Raw genomic sequence first — 19,997 nt, forward strand, 5'->3', positions numbered from 1 at the left:
GTAGTTAAAAATAATTTTGTAGGTATATATCGCTATTATGATTGTACCTTAAGAAACTGTTTAAATTCTATACAGTAGAATATAATAGGTAATTATAGTATAACATATTAATATAAACAATTTTGAATATTATTTAATTATTACGAGTTAAAAAAGAAAACAAATTTTATTTACCCTTCATTTTTCTAAACAATGTTTGAATAGTTTTATCTTAACAATTTCCTTTAATACTAATCACAAATAATAAAATCATAATACTGTATTAAACATAATATTATTATGCGATCTACAAACGAAAGAAAACAAAAATATGTATATTATGTATAATTTATACTTATTGCACTTGCTTTTGTATTTTGACATAATATTATAATGAAAGTAAAATCAAGACTTCGTAATGATCTACTTACTATGTTGATTGTCAAATATCAAATTAACGGTAAACTCATATTATTGTAAGTATAGTCGCGTTCAGAAAAAGAAGCGCGTAACTGCAGCGCCACCGGTGGTTGATGTGCCAGTAAATAGTGGTTCTCATTATTTTGTAAATGTAAACTAAATTATTATAGAGTCGATTTATTTATAGAATAATATTAGAAAATGATGTCACATGTAGTGTTATTATATTTTTTCGATTCCATACAAATATTATTATAAAGATATAACTATGAAATTATTCTCATTATAAATGCTCTGAAAAGCACGTGAAATATGCATTAAATACCTAGTCATTTTAATAACTCTTAACGAATTTTAACCACAGAGCGCTGTAGTCATTCACTACTTTTTATAAAATTACTCTAATCTGATTATTCATTTTCACGAGGTAATTGTTAAAATTTGGATACTCTAAAAATGATGTAGTTACATTTAAAAAAAGTCTAAACTAGTTTACCCGATATTACGATAGAACACAAGAATGTTGACGTGTTGTTCCCCTGAATCCAATACGAAAAATGGTAGTTATAATTATATTATTATTATAAGGTGTTTCATCTAATTATAATTGTTTTTTAAACAAGTAGGAAGATCAGGCAATAGGAACATAGCTCAGTTATATAACTGATTCATCAAGCTTCTTATTGGGTTTTTATTTCACACAAGGCTTTATACTCGATTTTAATTTTTTTTTTTTTTATGGTTAGGGCTTCGACAACTGAGGTGATTAGCCTGGGGAACTGTAGGGGAAAGAACTGTAAGGTTTTAACTCGTGGGTTTTTGGCAGAATTTTGAATGGGCATCCGTGGGTTTCTGCCATGTCCGGTTGGGGGCCGGCGGCCTCTCTCTCCAGACATCGCGAAATGCCCAAAGAGCGATGCCGCCCGTGACCGAGATTCGAACCGGCGACTACGTGCGTCGCAACCGACGCCTTAGTCAACTCGGCCACTCCACCCCCGTTTTAAATTTAAATTTAACTGATGAGTATATTTTATTTTAACTTGTTTTTTATTTTCGCTCCTGCAGAACTAATAAACATTAAATATTGTCATCTACTTTGATAAAAAAAAAAAACGTGAAAGAATTTATATAACTAATAGTTATTTGAATTATAAAAAAAAATCGAGAATGTTTTATAATGCGGAATTTTTCCTTGGATGTTAAGTAAAAACAAATTCTTTTTTACTTCGTAAAATTAAGTATAATTTGTTCATACGATAAAAGGCTTTATACTGTTATATAAATTAGAGAATTATTCATTATGAAATTCTTTGAATGCTATATATTTCAACGAGTAAGTAATTTGCGGAATACATACGAGGTCAACTCATTGATGAGTAATTCAATTACAAAAAGTGGTTACAATTTTTTTCTACCAGAAATTCATATTTTATAAGAGATTTTTCTAAACGTTGCGCAGATTCCACTCATGCACATAATAATATATTATATAATATATAATATGGTGTTTTTGAAATTCTTTAACAATTTACAAAATAACGTAGAAATATATATATATATATATATATATTATATGTGTATAGAAATAACGATTTTCAATAATATACTGAATCAATTCAAATACTGTAATACATGAGTACCTAATTTAATTTAATTGTGTGTCGAACGGTTTTTATGAAAAAACTACATTTTTGTTTTAGTATATCAATTTCGAGTTATGTGTACAGACAAGCTAACATTTTACATTAATATAGATTGTTGAAAATATGTAATGTGTTTTTGAAGGTTACACTTTGTATGTATATGTATATAAATATAATTTTCTTTTTTAAGAAAACATAAATCATAACGTTGAGCATCGAACAATACGAATTCTTACATCGTCTGTGTAGTGTTCCACTTACCAAGCAGTTTAGCTTATTGCATTCTATAGTATGTTTACGATCACGCCAAAGGGATGTCCGTAAAAATTTGCAGTACATTATATTACAAAGTGACCGAGATTGTGTAATGTCCTTTTATCATATACATAATGCACGTGTACTTGCATATATATATTGGATATACGCTCGTTTCGTTTGTTGTAAAATATATATGATATAATAATATACTATGCTCACCGATATACACAGGGTGGCGGTATTTTTTTAAACATCATTCATTGGTCAATCCAATTGTTCGTTATTTTTTTATATCTGTAATTTTTTATGTTTTTATTATTCCACATCAAATATTTTTATTTCAAACAATGAAATACAACAAAAATCAACGTGAGTTGCGGTGACCGCGTTTGCGTTAAAAAAAAACACTCACACATATTTATTATATATGTTTTATACTACATTTACGACACATATCCAGCGAAGAGTGACAATAATCGTAAACAATTTTCTCAGATGAAATCCGAGATTTTACGTGTTTGACGATACAAAGATTCACTGGTGACACAATTAACAGCCATCCGTTACATTTTAACCCAATAAGTGCTGCTGCTTCAAGTTGACTGGTAGGTGGGTGGGTGCAAGTATGGGTATGGTTATGTGGTATCGACGGAATCGGGTAGACGAGAACGGAATAAAACAAGAAATCGCAATAACAACGATATACCGCGATAAACACGATTACGTATTATTATTATGATCATTTCAATTCTTGTTGAGTGCTATTTTATCCGTATGTTACATTTATTTTTGTGTGATAGGTATGTGCACTGTTGTGTTATACCATACAATCGATATAAGTGAGCAGTGCGAATTTACGATGTTTTTCTTCGAAACGGTTTTGTTTTTACACTTTTTCTAGGAGAGTAATTTAAAATCTCTTCACGCGAAAACTTTACATTTACAGACATACGATACACTGTAAATACACATACGACGTGTCAAAAATGTTATACAGATAACGTAACAATCACATTTTCATTTTGTAAAAAAAAATAAAACAAAAAAGTGGTACAAAATGGCGGGAAAAAAATAAACAAATGCAAGGCATATATATATAACATTATATGCGGTGGAAATGTACGCACACTCATCGGGTTTTTAATAAACTTACAGAGGTAAAGGCGTAATGCTGTTGGTTGTTAAAAGAGCTTGATTTGAATTCAAACAATCTTATGTCTCATAATAATACACTCTGTTTATTTTTTTATGGATAATACAAAATAAGCTACACTACGATAGACTGCAGTTGCTGTCAAGAGATATGTATAGAGAACTCGTCTAGTTTCGATAGTTTTAGTGGGGGATATATTATATTATGCAACATTATTTATTTTAATTATTGAAGCGTAAAACAAATCAATGCATTTGAAAAGATCGAATAATAATTATTATAGTTTGTCCTCATCATAATAATGCCTTTTAAATTGCCCGTAAAGAGTGTATAATATCATTAAATTAATGTTTTAAAAACGATAATATATAACTAACTAGTATGCTTCTAATTGATTTTTATCTCTTATATAATTTGAGTTTTACAATCATTAAAATGTAGTAAAATAAGCGTAAATAATAGGTAGTGGGATTTTTATTTTATAGCTTGATGGTTTGAGTGGAAAAACTGCCAACTGATGCGTGAGACCCATCACATAAAAACAATTAATTTAATAAAATTCAAAGGTTCAGGAAAACTCACTTATTTTAGCGATGAGGAAAGTAGAAATGTACAGTATTTGATATGGCTATTACTTTGAAATAAAAAAAATTCTAACTGTAGATTATAATTTTAATTAGAAATATATTATATTGTTAATTATAGTTACCGTCTTGGAAATTAATTGATGATACACCGACTCGTTATTGATTCGTTCACGCATCAAGTATTTTTATACCTCTACTTATTAGATTGAATGTTTTATTTTTCCAATATATTTATATGTTATCAAAAGATTATTAGAAATAAACTGAATAAGATTTTCGGAATCGAACATTTAATACCATCGTAGTATCGTTTGAAGTTGTTTCAATGAAACAAAAATATAAATTCGCAAAGGCCGTTTTCTACTTAACAAATGAAAAATAATTATAAACTTTTGATAATTCCTGGAGACGCTAACAATAGACCGTTCAAAAATATAAACAAATCGAATTGCGACGTTGTTTAATTTATTAAAGATGTACAATGTACATACTACATATATATTATCTAAATGAAATTCTCATGTTATTATTACAGTTCTTGAGTAAATTCCAGCACCAATTTCACCGTGCTCCGTGCTCTACCAAAATATGTGAATTTTTTTACTTTTCCATTTTAACCCAATACCAGTTTAATAATAAATAACTGAGAGTTTTATAATTTTATTGTTTATCACTAAAACAATACATGGAGTTACTAATTAGAGTGATTCACAATTCACATCCTTCCTCATTTTATGTAGTATGAATATACTTAAAGACCACATTTTCAAATCTTTGAGATTTTCTATCAAAAATTTAAAGTCACAAACTCCTGTTTTTTTTTTAAATTCAAATGAGTAATTTCGTCAGCAGTCAAAATGTTTGTACTAAGAATAACATTATAATAATCTCTAAAACTTGGTTTATTAAATTATAAATATTGATAGATTAATATAAATCAGTAGTCCTTAAGATATCTTACAAGCTCATGGTTATAGACCTATTATTATCTACAATACCAAAGTTGACTACGAACCAACCGGTACGGATTTTTGATTATAGAACGTCGAAATGCATGGATAAAAAATTATTTAGTACATAATTTACAGTAAGAAATGAGAGGGTTACTTATTTGGCAAATATAAGTTTTTATATTTTCACAGTACAACACCCCTAAGGTAGAAAAAAAAAACTAATCAAAGATTTTAAAATATGATTTACAAAACTACGAGTATATTTAGAATTTAATAAGATCAGATTTTAAATAACACTAATGCGATATCGAAGAGAAAAAAGGAGGTAAGGATGCATGGCGATTCACCCTGCTATATATAATCCGATGCGGTGCTGTATATTTTTACGCTATACTGTAGTATTGCACTGGCTAATGACTGCAAATAGAAAAATTACGTGAAATATAAGTCTGTGAAAAGCGGTCACAGTTTAATTCCGAAACGCTTTACCGCTATCTAACATAATGATATTATAATATACACATGCAGTGCCCTATACGGTACATTATTTTTATGATGGCGTCCGATGGTATAGAGCAGCATACAATGTGGCGCCAGTTTTCTCCCGTTTACTTTTGAATATTCTATCGAATTTCTACGTCAAATATTGCGTACGTTATACAGTTCAGCGCGGCAAAGTTAAGCTTATATTTATTTATTTACATTTAACTGCTTGAATCGGTCCCTGTGGGTGGTTGATAGTCTCTCAGACGAATCAGTTTGATACTACGTAGTAAATGCCAAAACTCTAGACATAACATTTATACATGTCATATTGTCAATCTAAACCGGATGGACTACGATTGCAATATTGTAGAAACCAAAAGGAATTGTATACCTCCCAAGAGTATATACAAACACTAATTGATTAATATTCAACCCAACAGACTGCAGTGGTCACGTGCAGAGAGTGATGACGCTTTTTTATGTCTATTTGACGAACTAAACATTTTAGAACTATACATGATAATATTAAAACGTAACATACTTGGACAATGATCGGAATTTTATTTGACAGAGATTTTCTCATAGTATCAATATATAATAGGCCTAACAGAGAAATGTTTTGAAATCTAAATGTAATGCTAATAAGACACAATAATCTATAACACACTTTTGAGAATCGATTTTAAACTTCTGTAAATATAATACAAATGCCTAATACGTTTTATGCTCATATTTTATTTTATTTTTAAATGCAGGTGGAATCATTTTATATAATTGTATTAGTTCATGTTTAAATTCAAAACAAACTTTTGTTTTTTTCTTTTTAAACATATTTTTTTAAAAATTTTTAAGTAATTTGAATGCAAAATATGTTCACTAAATAACAAAATATTCGAAATAGTTGATTTAAATAGTAGCTGACTAGAAAAATATGCCTATAGAAGGTTATTGTTGACATTTTCTGTTGTGCAGGTATGTTCGTATCATACTGTTTCATACCTACTATTATTCTGTGGATAATAAATATTTATTGGAGATGATTGATGAATAAATGAAATATACAATAGTACATTAATATTTAATATAAATGTTTATCTATAAAAATTTCAAATTAGGCATGTTGGGAATTTATTATAGATTAGTTAATGGCGATTAGGTGATCAAATCACCATTCATCATCGTATATACTTAAGCTCATTTTGTTTTCAACATAAGGTAAACTTTAATCAAAATAATCCATTTTTTTCCAAAGGCTTTAATTTATAAATAATGGGATTACGTATTGTACTGAAAAATAAGTTCAAATAAATCAAAACCGATTTAAAAAAGTCAAATATTTCTATAACTAGAAAAATTCGTTAGTAATACAAGACAATAATCAGATTAACTATGCGATTACGTAACTCATTCCTTTGAACACGCAACGGACTATAAAATTACAATCGCATCATAAAACACCAAATTCGTGTAAATAATGACAATAATATTGTCGAATGTAATTTAATATGCAATTAACTATTAATTTATTGGTATAGATATATTCTATTAAGTTTAGTTTCATGGTTTAATTAATCGTTAGACTGTGGTTTAATAACGAATCAGTTTACCATGATTTTATCATAAAGATTGGCATCTCATCGCGGTGACGAGTGCTGATTCTATGACAACTTTTCGATACAGTGTTACATTTACACGAGTTGTCGATAACACCATAATATACTAGCTGCGTTGCATAATGATAAAAATTTTTGTACATGACCATTAAGTATTTTCACTTTTGCGACCCAAAACAAGCAGTGACAACAATTTCACATCGATAAACCTCCTTGCAGTTATCGTAACAAAATTCAGCAACTCGTGTTCGTGAAAAATACTATTTCTATAAACACCTATGTGTTGTATACTAGCTAGTTTATATTAGTAGACATTTTTAATTTTTCAGAATCTACTGACATAAATTATGTACTTATACAATATAAGTTATATAAATTTATATTTGATAAGAATTTCAATCAAAAATATTAATTCATGATCCAACAATTGAATCCATTTTTTATTATTTATTATAAAATGATTTAAAGTTTCAGTTGTACCCTTGAACCTATTTTAGAAATAATTGAAATTGTATACTGTAATTTTATAATATACATAATATATCAATTAAATAGAAGCTCATAATAATAATAATATAGTGATGTATAAATAATCGATAAAAAAACAAAATCACATTTTCGGTTTCAATCATTATAATTATTTGTTCGCGTGTGCCTTTCATAAATTTACGTATTAAAACTATCACTGTAGTCGTCCTTATAATATTCAAACATATTATTAAAATGTTGTGTAACGATTGTGTAGACAATGCAGTGGTTGATTGATGGTGCCCCGGTGAGAATACAACGACGGCAAGTCCCACTCACCTTGAATCATTTATTGATAATTACTTTATTTTTATACGCGTACACGACATTACGAATCGGTCCTTAACAATGAGCACTCCATTTTGTTTCTTTATTTTAGAATTTTCAGAGCTAAGCAATGATCCGTTTAATATCGGTTTATTTTCATTGGTCTCGTTAGTCTTGCCTGCTATCGTATTTTTTCACCTACAGGACTGCTTCGTGATTATTTATCGATTAGACATTTTTTCAATGAATTAGCGGGTAATTAAAAAAGAATATTTTATCATTTCCTCATTACTTCATAGTAAAAACACAAAAATAACTTATTTATTACAATACTCAACTAAATACTTGAAATATAAGGTAAAACAAACTCGAATAGAATACATATTTAAATGTAGATGGATTTATTTATTTATTTGAAAATATTTAAAGAACTTATGCACGAATCATAAATAATGAATAACTCTCTAAAAAAACAAAATATTTATAACGGATTTTGGAAAAATTTTGTAGAACCATATGTACATAATTGATCACAAAGTTTGGTTTTTATTTATAGAGAATTATTTATTATGGTAGCATTATTTACATTTTTACTAATTAAAAATCAAACAAAATGAAATTTTCATCATGATGGATCTAAATAATTTACAATTTTAAATTTACATCGAACTACATATACTATTAGTATTAAAAATACAAAACTTAAAAGTGATTTAAAAGAATATCAATTTTAAATTTAAATTTTAGAATAAATAAATATTTTTAACGAAAGCCCATTTATGTAATATACATGAAAATTAATTTTTTGTATTAAATAATTTTTCTTTTAAAAGATAACGACTGGATTTCTTAAAATATCTAACCATCAATAATTTATGGTTTTATATTATACACTCATTACCAAAATATTTTTATTTTAAATTTATTATTAGAAATAAGCCTCGGCAGTGGAGGTCATTGGCTGACATTGTTTACATTGTTTTATATTATTTGTTTACAATACATTTTCGATATCAGCTTCTTTTATGAAGTTAAGTGTCTGTTTGATGGCTGATACGTTTGGACCTAATGATTGGTATAGAAATTCTGGGATGTTGTGTTTGATTTTAGTTTAGATTTATTTGATACCTAAGGATTTATTAGTTATTAGTAATAACTTATTACAAAAGTTTCCAAAACAAATTTAGTTAATTTGTATGGACATTTAAAAATTGATAAGTATGTTAAATTAGTGTTATAAATTAGGAAATAGACATTTTAGATTCTGAACGAAGTGATGAATGTATTGATTTTACAATGATGTGTGTTTTTTTGTTTTTGTGTCTCTGTGTACAGCATAACTAGTCGAAATAATGCTTCGATTTCAAACTTTGGGGGTGGTTTCGGATGTAAAAGTGAAGATCCTTGGTGCATTATAGAGGTCAAAAGTAAACATTTTCCAACATTTTTCAAAAAAATCAAGAAAAACAAAAAAAAAAATGACAGAAAAACGGGAATTTTTACGCAAAATCAGTTTTCGACCAAATCGCTTTTTTTATATGGTTGTAATTCAAAAACTAACCACTGTAAATACTTGAAATTTTCACCAAATGTTTATGGTAGTGCTATCTATATACAGTTTAATTTTCACAAATTTTTGACTTTTTTTGAGTTATTTATAGACCACTGAAATTTTCGACATTTTTGAGAATTTTTTTTTGAAGTGTCGGTAAAAAAATGTTAATACAAGGTTCCTTATGAGTTGTTCTTATTGTAGCTAAAAAAAATTAAAAATCGTAAGTCACGATTTTTTTTAATAAGCGTTTATAGTTCAAAATTTTACGAAATCTGTCGAAAACGCGAAAATTTGCAAGTAATCTTGAAGTTGAAAAATCATAAAATTGTTTGCGTTTATAACTAAGGATTAAAAATACAACACTAAGTTTTCCTTCAAGTAGCTATAGAGAAAACTCGAAGCATCATTATAGGAAAAATTTTAAGTGCGTTTGAATTTTAAATTTTTACGAAATAGCGTACCGATAACGATTTATCCTGAAACGATTTTAAATATTTGTTATTATTCAAAAAGTATAAGTCCTAGATACTTGAAAATTTTACCAGTTATTAGGATTGGCATTTTCTTTACATGATTTAATTTTCAAAATATTTTGACTTTTTTTGAGATATTTATAGACAACTGAAATTTTCAATTTTTCTGAAAATTTTTTTTGAAGGGTCGATAAAATTTTTTCTGCCCTATCGAAATACTTGAAAATTGAATACAGAGTTCCTCATAAGTTATTCTTATAGTAATTAAAAAACTATAAAAATACATAGGCACAATTTTTTTTTATAAGCGTTTATAGTTCAAATTTTTACGAAATCTGTCAAAAATGGGAAAATTTGCAAGTAATTTTGAAGCTGAAAAATCATAAAAAAATTTTTGTTTGACCAAGAGTATTGATGTAAAATATTTATAATAATAGTATTTTAACTAATTTCCCAACTTCGACCCAGTGGGGCGTAGTTTTAACTATACCCGAATACTATTTATATGCGATTTTCGCTAAGTGATCGAAGTTAAAAGAACTATTATGAATAATAATTGTATCTACAGCTTTTATGCACATCAATTTTCTATTACTTAACTAAATTATTATACATTTTATACAATGTAATATTAGGTCGCTAAAATTATGCATGTTTTTTTTTTTAATACTCGCAGAAATAATAACAGTTGGCTGCTTGAAAAGTTTTAAAAAATTATATATTTTTTTGAAACGTGTTTTTTAATTTTGATATTTTTAGCTATTTACGATATGTCAATATATACAGAGTACAGGTAAATTTAGAATGATCACCTCCATGTTTCTTCAATAATGCAGTTATTCAAAATCAGGTTCTTGAAATTTATAAGTATATATAAAGCCCGTGTTTTAAAATTATTGAGATTTTTGGTATTACTTAAGACTTAGGACTTCTGTGGAGATACAAAATTGAAAATGGTGAAGTATCTAAATAACAATTTTAATGAAAAGTATTTGAGTAGAATGGGTATTTGGGTATAATTGGTTGGAAAATATGTAAGCTTGATAATTTGAAAATAAAATTATAGAATATAATTATACATATATTAATCTATCAAAATTCACAAAATCTGTTACGGTTTTACAAGTACAAGACATTCCAGGTTCAATATTAAATTTTTATTTTATTTTTGTGAAACCATTTTAACAGACTATAATTCTTAATATAAACATTTCAACAATTAAGAAACCCCTTGTTTGAATTTTGACTTAGATGGATCAAGGTGTATCAAAATTAAAAATAATAAATGATCAATTAAATAATTTACAGTAAAAAATATGGGTTTTTAATTGAAAGACAAAAGTTTTAACACCTTTGAATACTCCTTAGGTAGTACCAAGAATAAGTCTCAAAAATTTGAATAATTTAATTATTAATGGAAACATGGGGGTGAATATGCTTAGTAATCACCATATTAAGTACGCATACAATAATACATGATAATAACGAAAAAACGATTTTTCGCTGTTAAATTTTAATGAAGTTTGGTGATTTATTGATGATTAACTTTTAATACCTGAAATTATTTTTTAATTTATAAAATTAACGGTTAGAATCGATTTTTTGTTTATAAATGACATGTAGAATTCAATTTATCGTCGGATAATATAAACTGAATATAGCATCAAATTATTTTAACGTCAAGTAAAATATAACATAAAAAAATTCGGTTGTTATATTAAAAGTGTTTTAAAAAAATACTATTTGACTTGCCAGATTTTTTAGACTACATCGCAGAGGTCAGAGATGTATAACTAATGAATGCTAGCTGTCTGGTAACACCAGCAAACTAATTTTTTTTTTTAAATAATCCTTAAATATAACATGCTACGTTAATATAATAGTATTATATGTATTCTTTAAATAATTGTATATAAATTTTGACTCACAACAGATGCGCCTTCGACGAGAATGGATTTTTCTCCGTGCTCCAACCAGCCACCTCCCAAAATTCTAGTAGTAACATTTAGTTCATCTGGTTTCACGCATCTTTTGAAGTTATCATATACGTCAGCTGAAATACACAAATACACAAACTGTAAATATATTATGTAATATAGTTACAAACAAATTTTAAATAGGATCATATTATAAACTATTTTTCAACGTCGACGGTATATCGATAGAAAGCGATATCGTAATGACTAATGATCTTCTTTATTAATTTTTGTGAATTTAGTTCCTCATCATTGTGGTAAATGGTAATTTTTTGTTATTTTTATATTTAAATCAATATTATATTTTATATTAACTACCTACCGTCAGTGCCGCAACTAGAATTTTTGAGCCCTAGGACAAAAGATTATTTAGGGGCCACTATCATAGCATCACTGCACCAGGGTTTAAATTAGTGAACACATTTATTGGAGTCAATTAGATAAAATTAAACAAACATAATCTTTATTAAAAAGTATTTCATACATGTAAAACATACATTTTAGTAAAGAACAACACTTTTTAATATCCATCATATAAATTTATTATAAATAAAAACACAATGAAAAGTCATGAAAGAATAAGTTCAGATAAAGTTATACATTTTACAAAAATAATATGATGTTAATATTTTAAACAAATTTCATCTTTCTTGCTTTCAAATTAGAGAAATCTTTAATTAATTTGTCTGTTTTTAATTCTGAAGTTCGCTTTTGTTCTATATTGAGTATAGCAATGTTTGAAAGTCGATTTTGGCTACAAGAATTTCTTAAATAGTTTTTTATAATTTTTAATTTTGAGAAAGACCTTTCACCCGCTGCTACTGTAACTGGCAGTGTTAAAAATATTGTAAAAGCTACTAAGATTTCCGAGTAACTTGTTTCTATATCATTGGTAAGTATAAAATTGGCCATTTCATTTATACTTTTTAAATTTAAATTTTTTATTAATTCTTTTAATGATAAAATCTGACCAGTAAAATCAGAACTAATGTCATCTTTATACGTTTGAATAAAATCATATGACTCCTTTACAATATTATCTTCTCTTAAACAAAAGAGATTATTTGGATTAAGAAAATCAAATGTAGTACACACATTGTCCATTGCTTTAAAACGAATATTAAGTTGCATTAAAACAGTATCTATAATAGGATAAAATACTTTAATTTTAAAGTTTTCTGTTGTTATAGTTAACCGCCTATCGCCATCGACTTCATCAAAATGTTTTTTTGCATATATCTGACGAGGTTCAGTATATGTAACAGGTAAGCTCCATCTCAAACATAATGACTTGGCATTATTTACTATATCTTCATAATTATTTCTCAATTCATTTATTAAATAATGAACATCTTTTAATCTGTCTCGTGCATTTTGTAGATTCATATCTTGTTGTTGTAACATTTTTGAAACACCATGAAGTGGTCGTAATATGTTTTCCCAAACACTTAACATCAACACAAATTGAAAAGATTCCATTTTTTTTTGTAAAGATTGAGCTTCACTTCGTTCGTCAGACTTCTTATTCATTAAACTTATGTTAATCAATGACTTAAGTACATCGATATATCGTTGTTTAAGAGCTGAGACTGATTCGTGTCTGGCTTCCCACCGAGTTGGACATATTTTTTTCAATACTTTCTTTCTAATTTTGCAAGCAAAGTCTTCACTGAAAGCCAACGTGGCCCACCGAGGAGCGCTAGAACTAAAAAAGTTAAAAATAGCTTGAACAGTGGCAAAGAAATTATTTGCTACTTGAGTGCTTTTGGCTGCATCAGAAATAATCAAATTCAAATTATGTGCGCAGCAATGAACAAATGGTGCATTTGGTGCCACTGACATAATACGTTTTTGGACTCCACTATTACTGCCACTCATAACAGATGCACCATCGTATCCTTGTCCACGACAGTTTTTCACGTTTAGATCATAAGATTCCAAAATACTATACAACAGATTTTCATAGTCAGCAGCACCATGTTTTTTTAATTCAAAAAAACCTAAAAAAGATTCTTTTATTTCAATAGATTTTCTATAATTTACTATACTTACTATAATTTTCAGTTATCAATATTTTGATAATTACTATAATAGTGTAATAGTACAAACATTTTTAAAATTAATTTTATCTTACACAGTATACACAGTTGTCACAAATTCTCACAATACAGTAGGTACTAGGTATTGCTGGGTATATAAAAATTCAAAATTGTGAAAATTATAAATAGGGGCCACAAAATAGGAATGGAGGCCGTTCCCCGGGGCATTGCCCCGGCTGCCCGCGTGGATGTTGCGGCCCTGCCTACCGTGACTAACCGTAATAACCTACTCGTGAAACCTGACAATTTACAGAAGTCGCGATAACTAAAAAGTACCAATCTACGAAGCATTCTAATAGAAAATTATGAGTTAGTAAAATTAATTTCAAACTTTTTGTAAGTTGATTTTCAGTATTTGTAAGTTTATCGTTTACTGTTATAATCGTTTATGAGTCAACGTTAAATTTTAGAACTCGAGCCCCTACGAATCAGTCCGGCCAATTTGTAAGTCATAGAAGTTAATGGTATTTTGCAAGTTTATTTCAAAATTTCAAACTTACTCCTATCTACTTCAAGTCATCTTATTTACAGCCGTCCATTACATAAATCGTCTATGAGCAGTATTTTATGTAACATTAGACGAAAGTTATTTGTTTGAAAAACGATTATATTATGACAATTTTCGATAGAATGCATAATATGGAATATAATATATAAAAGAATATTGGCGAACAGGTATAAAATAAAATACATTGTATAACATTAATTTTATAACACTAAGGAACCGAACTAATACACTTATTTGAAAAGCCGAAAAATAATTTGTGAGTTGCATTGAGGAACACAGGCTCAACTAAAGAATTTAAAGCAATCTACTTAAAGCTGCCAAAACCAATGGGTCTTAAAGTTAACAAAGACAAAACAAAGTATATGATCGTCAGTAGAGGGAATGGAAATGTATAGCCGATCTGATTATCGGGAGATTCACCTTCCAAGCGGAAAACTATTTTAAATACTTAGGTACAAATATAAATAAGTCCAATAACATGCATACCTAATAAAATTATATTTAGAATATCAGCAGCCAAAAAGGATCACATTTTTTTTTATGAGCATTGAAAGTTAATGTCGTTAATGACTTATTATTTAATATATTTATATATTAATAATTTATAACAAAATTGTATACACCTCCTATATGAATGATTGAGTGAGTCGGATGCATAATGAATCTGATTTGATTAATTTGGAATTTATTTTATTGGTACCTACATTTTTTTTTTTTTTTTTTTTTTGAAATAATAACAATATAAATTATATAGAATAAAACTATAAAATATCCTAGACTGACAAACCGTCTCCGTTCAGAATCGTTTTTCGTATACAATGATATACCTATTATATAAAAATTTAATACCATTCATTGCAGTAACCCACTTGTAAACTAACGTACAGCAGAGTGATATCTACTTATCCGATTTTTTATAATTTTTTATTCAGAAATTTCATAGTTTTTTTCCCAATAAATTATATTTTCAGAAATTAATAATATAATCCAAATTGCCCAACTTTTCCGATGAAATGTAATTAAAACGCTATTAGTTGCAAGTTATTGGTTGGATAGAACTTTTTCTGCGTAACCGTAATGGAATTTTTGTTATAACGATAGAATATTGTAATTTCGCGTAACAGCAGGGTTACCTAGATTGAAAATAATGGATAATTAAATAACGTTACCAAAGCAACCAAAAACAAAATCTGGATACAAGGTTTTTTTTAAACTCTTAGTCATCGGATTTATTGTAAGATTGCACCGATATATCATATAATTATAGTTCAATTTAATATCGATTTAATATTTTTCCGTACAGTATTTTTCAAGTAGTGTGCTGTGTTTACTACAGATACCCATTTAAACTTTTCATCCAGTGTTTTTTTTTTTAATGTTGATACGCATAACGTATAGATATTAGGTATATTCGCGTCGTTTATAATTAGCTACCTATCGTGTATTCGTGTCGTGTGCAAATAATTTTATTCCAAAGTATATCACCTAACCTAACTCAACTCTCATACTCATACATAATAATATGTAAATTTGACTTCTTCACGCCTTCGTCCGTCTATGTTTGCCGGTGTTTAATAATAATGTCTGAACATTGTTGCAGATTACTGTCGACTTTTTGTCTTTATCGGCGAGATGAGATTACGGTCGCGCGAAAAATGTAGTTCAGATGAATATTATATTGTATAAATTATTTTTTATTAGGCGCACGCATTATTAATATTATGTCGTACGCAGTTATTGTTTTACGGTTGCGCATAAAGTGTAGTTCGTAAGTCCAATTGTTTGGTTTGTAATTATTAAATATACAAGTATATGGCATATCATCATAGTCTCACGAGAATTATTATTGTCATGGTTCGGACTTTAAACAATACTGACGTCTGTCTTGAAACGTTTTTTTTAGCCTTATACAATGCAATGTTGTACGTACAAACTATACACGATGATCTATGAAGATCCACAACGACAATAAATTATTACTTAACTACAACGGGAGTGGTTCATTACGAATATCATAGAATCGAGTGTTTGAAAGTCATCCAGAGTACATGACGACACAGCTACTTTAAAAAAAATTACAAAAGTTTGGATTAATTTCACTGATGGACAGCAGTTTAAGGCTTTATTTTATCGATCAAGCTGCAAGACAGATTCATTAAAAAGCTTATCGGGTTCTTTCAGATACTCATTTCGTGAATATTTTCCATACTATTTAAAACGTTAAAAGGAATGTCGAGAAGAGCATTTTAATCCTCATATTGTTCTTCAAGTAGTGTTTTACAATGATCAAAAAATCTCATTTTTTCGAAAAGTTTACTGATTGCGATTGGTGACGCGACTATTCCCAAGTCATTGTAATAATGCGATTTGTATTTGAAATAATGTGTCACCTATGTGTAGTCAAATAGAGTATGAATAGTTTTTAAATACCTATTATACTTATTTTTAATTTTATGGTAGATCAAATAACAATATAGGTAGTGTTAAATATTACGTTGAACCTTAATAATATGTACTTTTTGAGTACTTGAAATATTAAATTAATTAGTTTACAATATTTATTTAAAAAAATATAATATATAAATATATATAGATATTAGTATTAACCAATATATTACAATGTGCTTTTAGTTATTATGTACATTTTACATATTATACAACAATACCATAACAATCAAGGGGATCATTATTGTATCATAATAATATTTGATCTAATCGTACTTTTAGCCATTTTTTTTATAAATAAAATAAAATTTACCATCATGCTTTTATTCACAAACATTTGAAATAAAAGCGTTATTTACATGATTAATATTTTGTTAATGAGTAAACTTTAGGTATAAATAATTAATTTGAAATTGTAATAAGTCACAACTAACGGGGAAAAGTTTCATAATGATATAAACAAAAGAAATAGAAATTATAAAATAAACGTTTCCGGCTAATTTATTATTATGTAACAAAAAATAATAGAAAAGAGTTAGGTAAATTAGAATTCTCTGTATTAAAAGTTGATATTCATATTTTTACACTTGAAACTGCACGGAATTTACTAAAAACATCTTTGCATACGAATAAATAAGAATTACGCTTTTAGAACTGCAGATAAAAAATATTAAACATTTTGTTACAATAATGAATACCGATTTATGACACTCGCCACAAAATTATAATAAAACAATTTTTCAACGTCTGTACTTGATAATGATATGCAGTTGTGAATAACAACGTGGAGTTTACGCAGGTTGACGAGTCGAGTTATAAGTGTACCATCACTATCACTGAACTTGTTTGAAATTTAAAATATAAATAAAAACTGCACTTCTATAGTATATTAGAGACTGGATATATGATGTCTACTCGGTCTGTTATATGCCTTTTGGCCAGTAATGGCGATGAATTCAACAGGATATTCTTACGGTAACACTACACGTAGTACTATATGTGTATATCATACTGTAAGGACATTTGTAACAATTGCCAACGGCAGAAAAATATCACCAGAATGGCATCCTCTGAGAAATACTTTTCGGTCTCCGAACGTAAATAGGTTTTCAGTAGACTATAACATTCCGAGCACAGACAACAGAGCACCTCATCGACGATTTCCAACAATTCCTCAACAATTTAACACCCAAGTGCATCGGAAACCACGAAGTTGTATTAGTACAACACATCAGCTTAGATTGAACATAGTTTTAAAAGTCTATAAAATAGCTATTGTGCAGGGTATCTTATCATGTATACCTTTGCTAACTTTTTTTTTATACTAGCGTTAAATTAATATATAATATATAGGCAAACTTGTGTTTACGAAAATTATTAGTTTGACAAAGAGCTACACATGTATTTGAAATATATTTTTGGTTTTACCGACACGCAAAACATAATAAACTAAAATGTTTGATTTCGTGCACCCAACTTAAATATTTGAAAATCCAATTGACGTAAATATTTTAAAAGTTAAATTATTAATTCCCATTAAGGATTCACTCAGTTGTGCAAAAGTTTTAAAGTTTACGAGATGCAGGACAGATAGGTAAATATATTGAGGAGCGGGGAAAAATAAGCTATGAGGCAACCTGCAGTATAATAATAATGTACAAACCTAAAATGTGATATTATACCCACTGAATATCAAATATTGTTGTCATTTTCGGTCTACTATTTTACGATTCGATTCGATTTAAAAATATCGGTGTTCATCAGATGGGCCTCTGCCTATATATATATTCGTTTTGTTTTTCCTCTCTCGATGTATTGTATATAAATGTTTAGGTATCTAATAAGATAATGTAGAATAATAGAGAGACGATATTAAAAAAAAAACATCGTCTCAGCGATATTATTCCCAGAAATGTGTACACGACTACAAAAACTACGGTTCGTCGTTTTTTCCGAGGGCGGGAGAGTCGTGGATTGACGATTGAATTTTCTACCAACTGATATAAGCTCATACGCTGCGATCAGAATTATAACGAGGTCACTTTATTATTATAACAATTGACGAAAGAAAGAGGGAAAAAATGATCAAATTATTTAAAATAATATTGTTATGTAAACCTTACGTAGTATACTCCGCGGCGTGTCGCACTGGGAGTTGCTTAGAAATCGGTCGTGTCACGCACCGGGTGGCGGTGGTAGATTTTGTTTAATATTTCGACGGTTGTATACAGGACGATCGTGTTGTTTTTAATACACGAATCACTACATATTATTGACAGAGAATAATTATATTTATGAATTTGTTTTTATTTTTTGGAAACTGGTATTTATAAAATTATATAGGTATTATGATTTAGATAGTTAGATATAATATATTATCAGACAGGTACAACGAGTGTACCGATACAATTTCAGATCGCCTAAATACACACAGTCGGAAAGAAATATATCGCGTTTGCTGCAATAACAGTTAGAAAAATCGAGTAATCAAAAGCACAAAACACGGTGAACATCGTTACAGCATTAAACTATAGGTATAGTACTGTATATTATCTTTGATGATCAAGTCAAGATAATCGTTCTGTATAATACGTTTATTATCATTATTATTAGTATTACGTTATATATTGTGGCGGGAAAAGAGCTCGACGGTGACTAGGAAAAAAAGGGGAAAAAAAATACATTATGTGATTGGCAGCCGTCATGAAAAGGCACTATGCGCGGTGAAATTTATGCCGCCGAGACGTCGGTCGTCACGCACGATTCCGTCGAAAAACGCCATCGTTATGCCACCGACAAAGTGTATATAATAATAATCGTAATAGGTATTAATATTATAGACGAACGGACGCAATAGCGGGCGTTCTGACCTATTTCGAAGGTAGAAGGGTAGCTTTACCAAAACGAGTATCAGTATAATATTCCTTAATATCAACACTATATCATCAATAAACAAATCATCCAAATTTCAACCCTGCCATGTTGCTTTACAACCTTACAATTTTTAACAACCAAGCTGTAGTTTTAAGATAGACTATACTATTTTTGTGTAGT

General features: G+C 28.3%; 1 protein-coding gene across 2 annotated transcripts in view; it reads right to left on the reverse strand.

Annotated features, from left to right (window-relative positions):
* Nucleotides 1-19,997, reverse strand: part of LOC107173585 (14 kDa phosphohistidine phosphatase-like) — a 176,864-nt gene that overhangs the window by 26,787 nt on the left and 130,080 nt on the right. For both annotated transcript variants that reach the window (XM_089225667.1, XM_089225668.1), the window contains exon 3: nucleotides 11,844-11,968. In XM_089225667.1, coding sequence (XP_089081793.1) covers nucleotides 11,844-11,968 — 125 coding nt within the window. The remainder of the gene's footprint in view (nucleotides 1-11,843; nucleotides 11,969-19,997) is intronic.

This window comes from Diuraphis noxia, unplaced genomic scaffold (assembly GCF_037042655.1).
Source record: "Diuraphis noxia isolate RWA-SAM2 unplaced genomic scaffold, SU_Dnox_SAM2 contig0004, whole genome shotgun sequence".
Classification (NCBI taxonomy): domain Eukaryota; kingdom Metazoa; phylum Arthropoda; class Insecta; order Hemiptera; family Aphididae; genus Diuraphis; species Diuraphis noxia.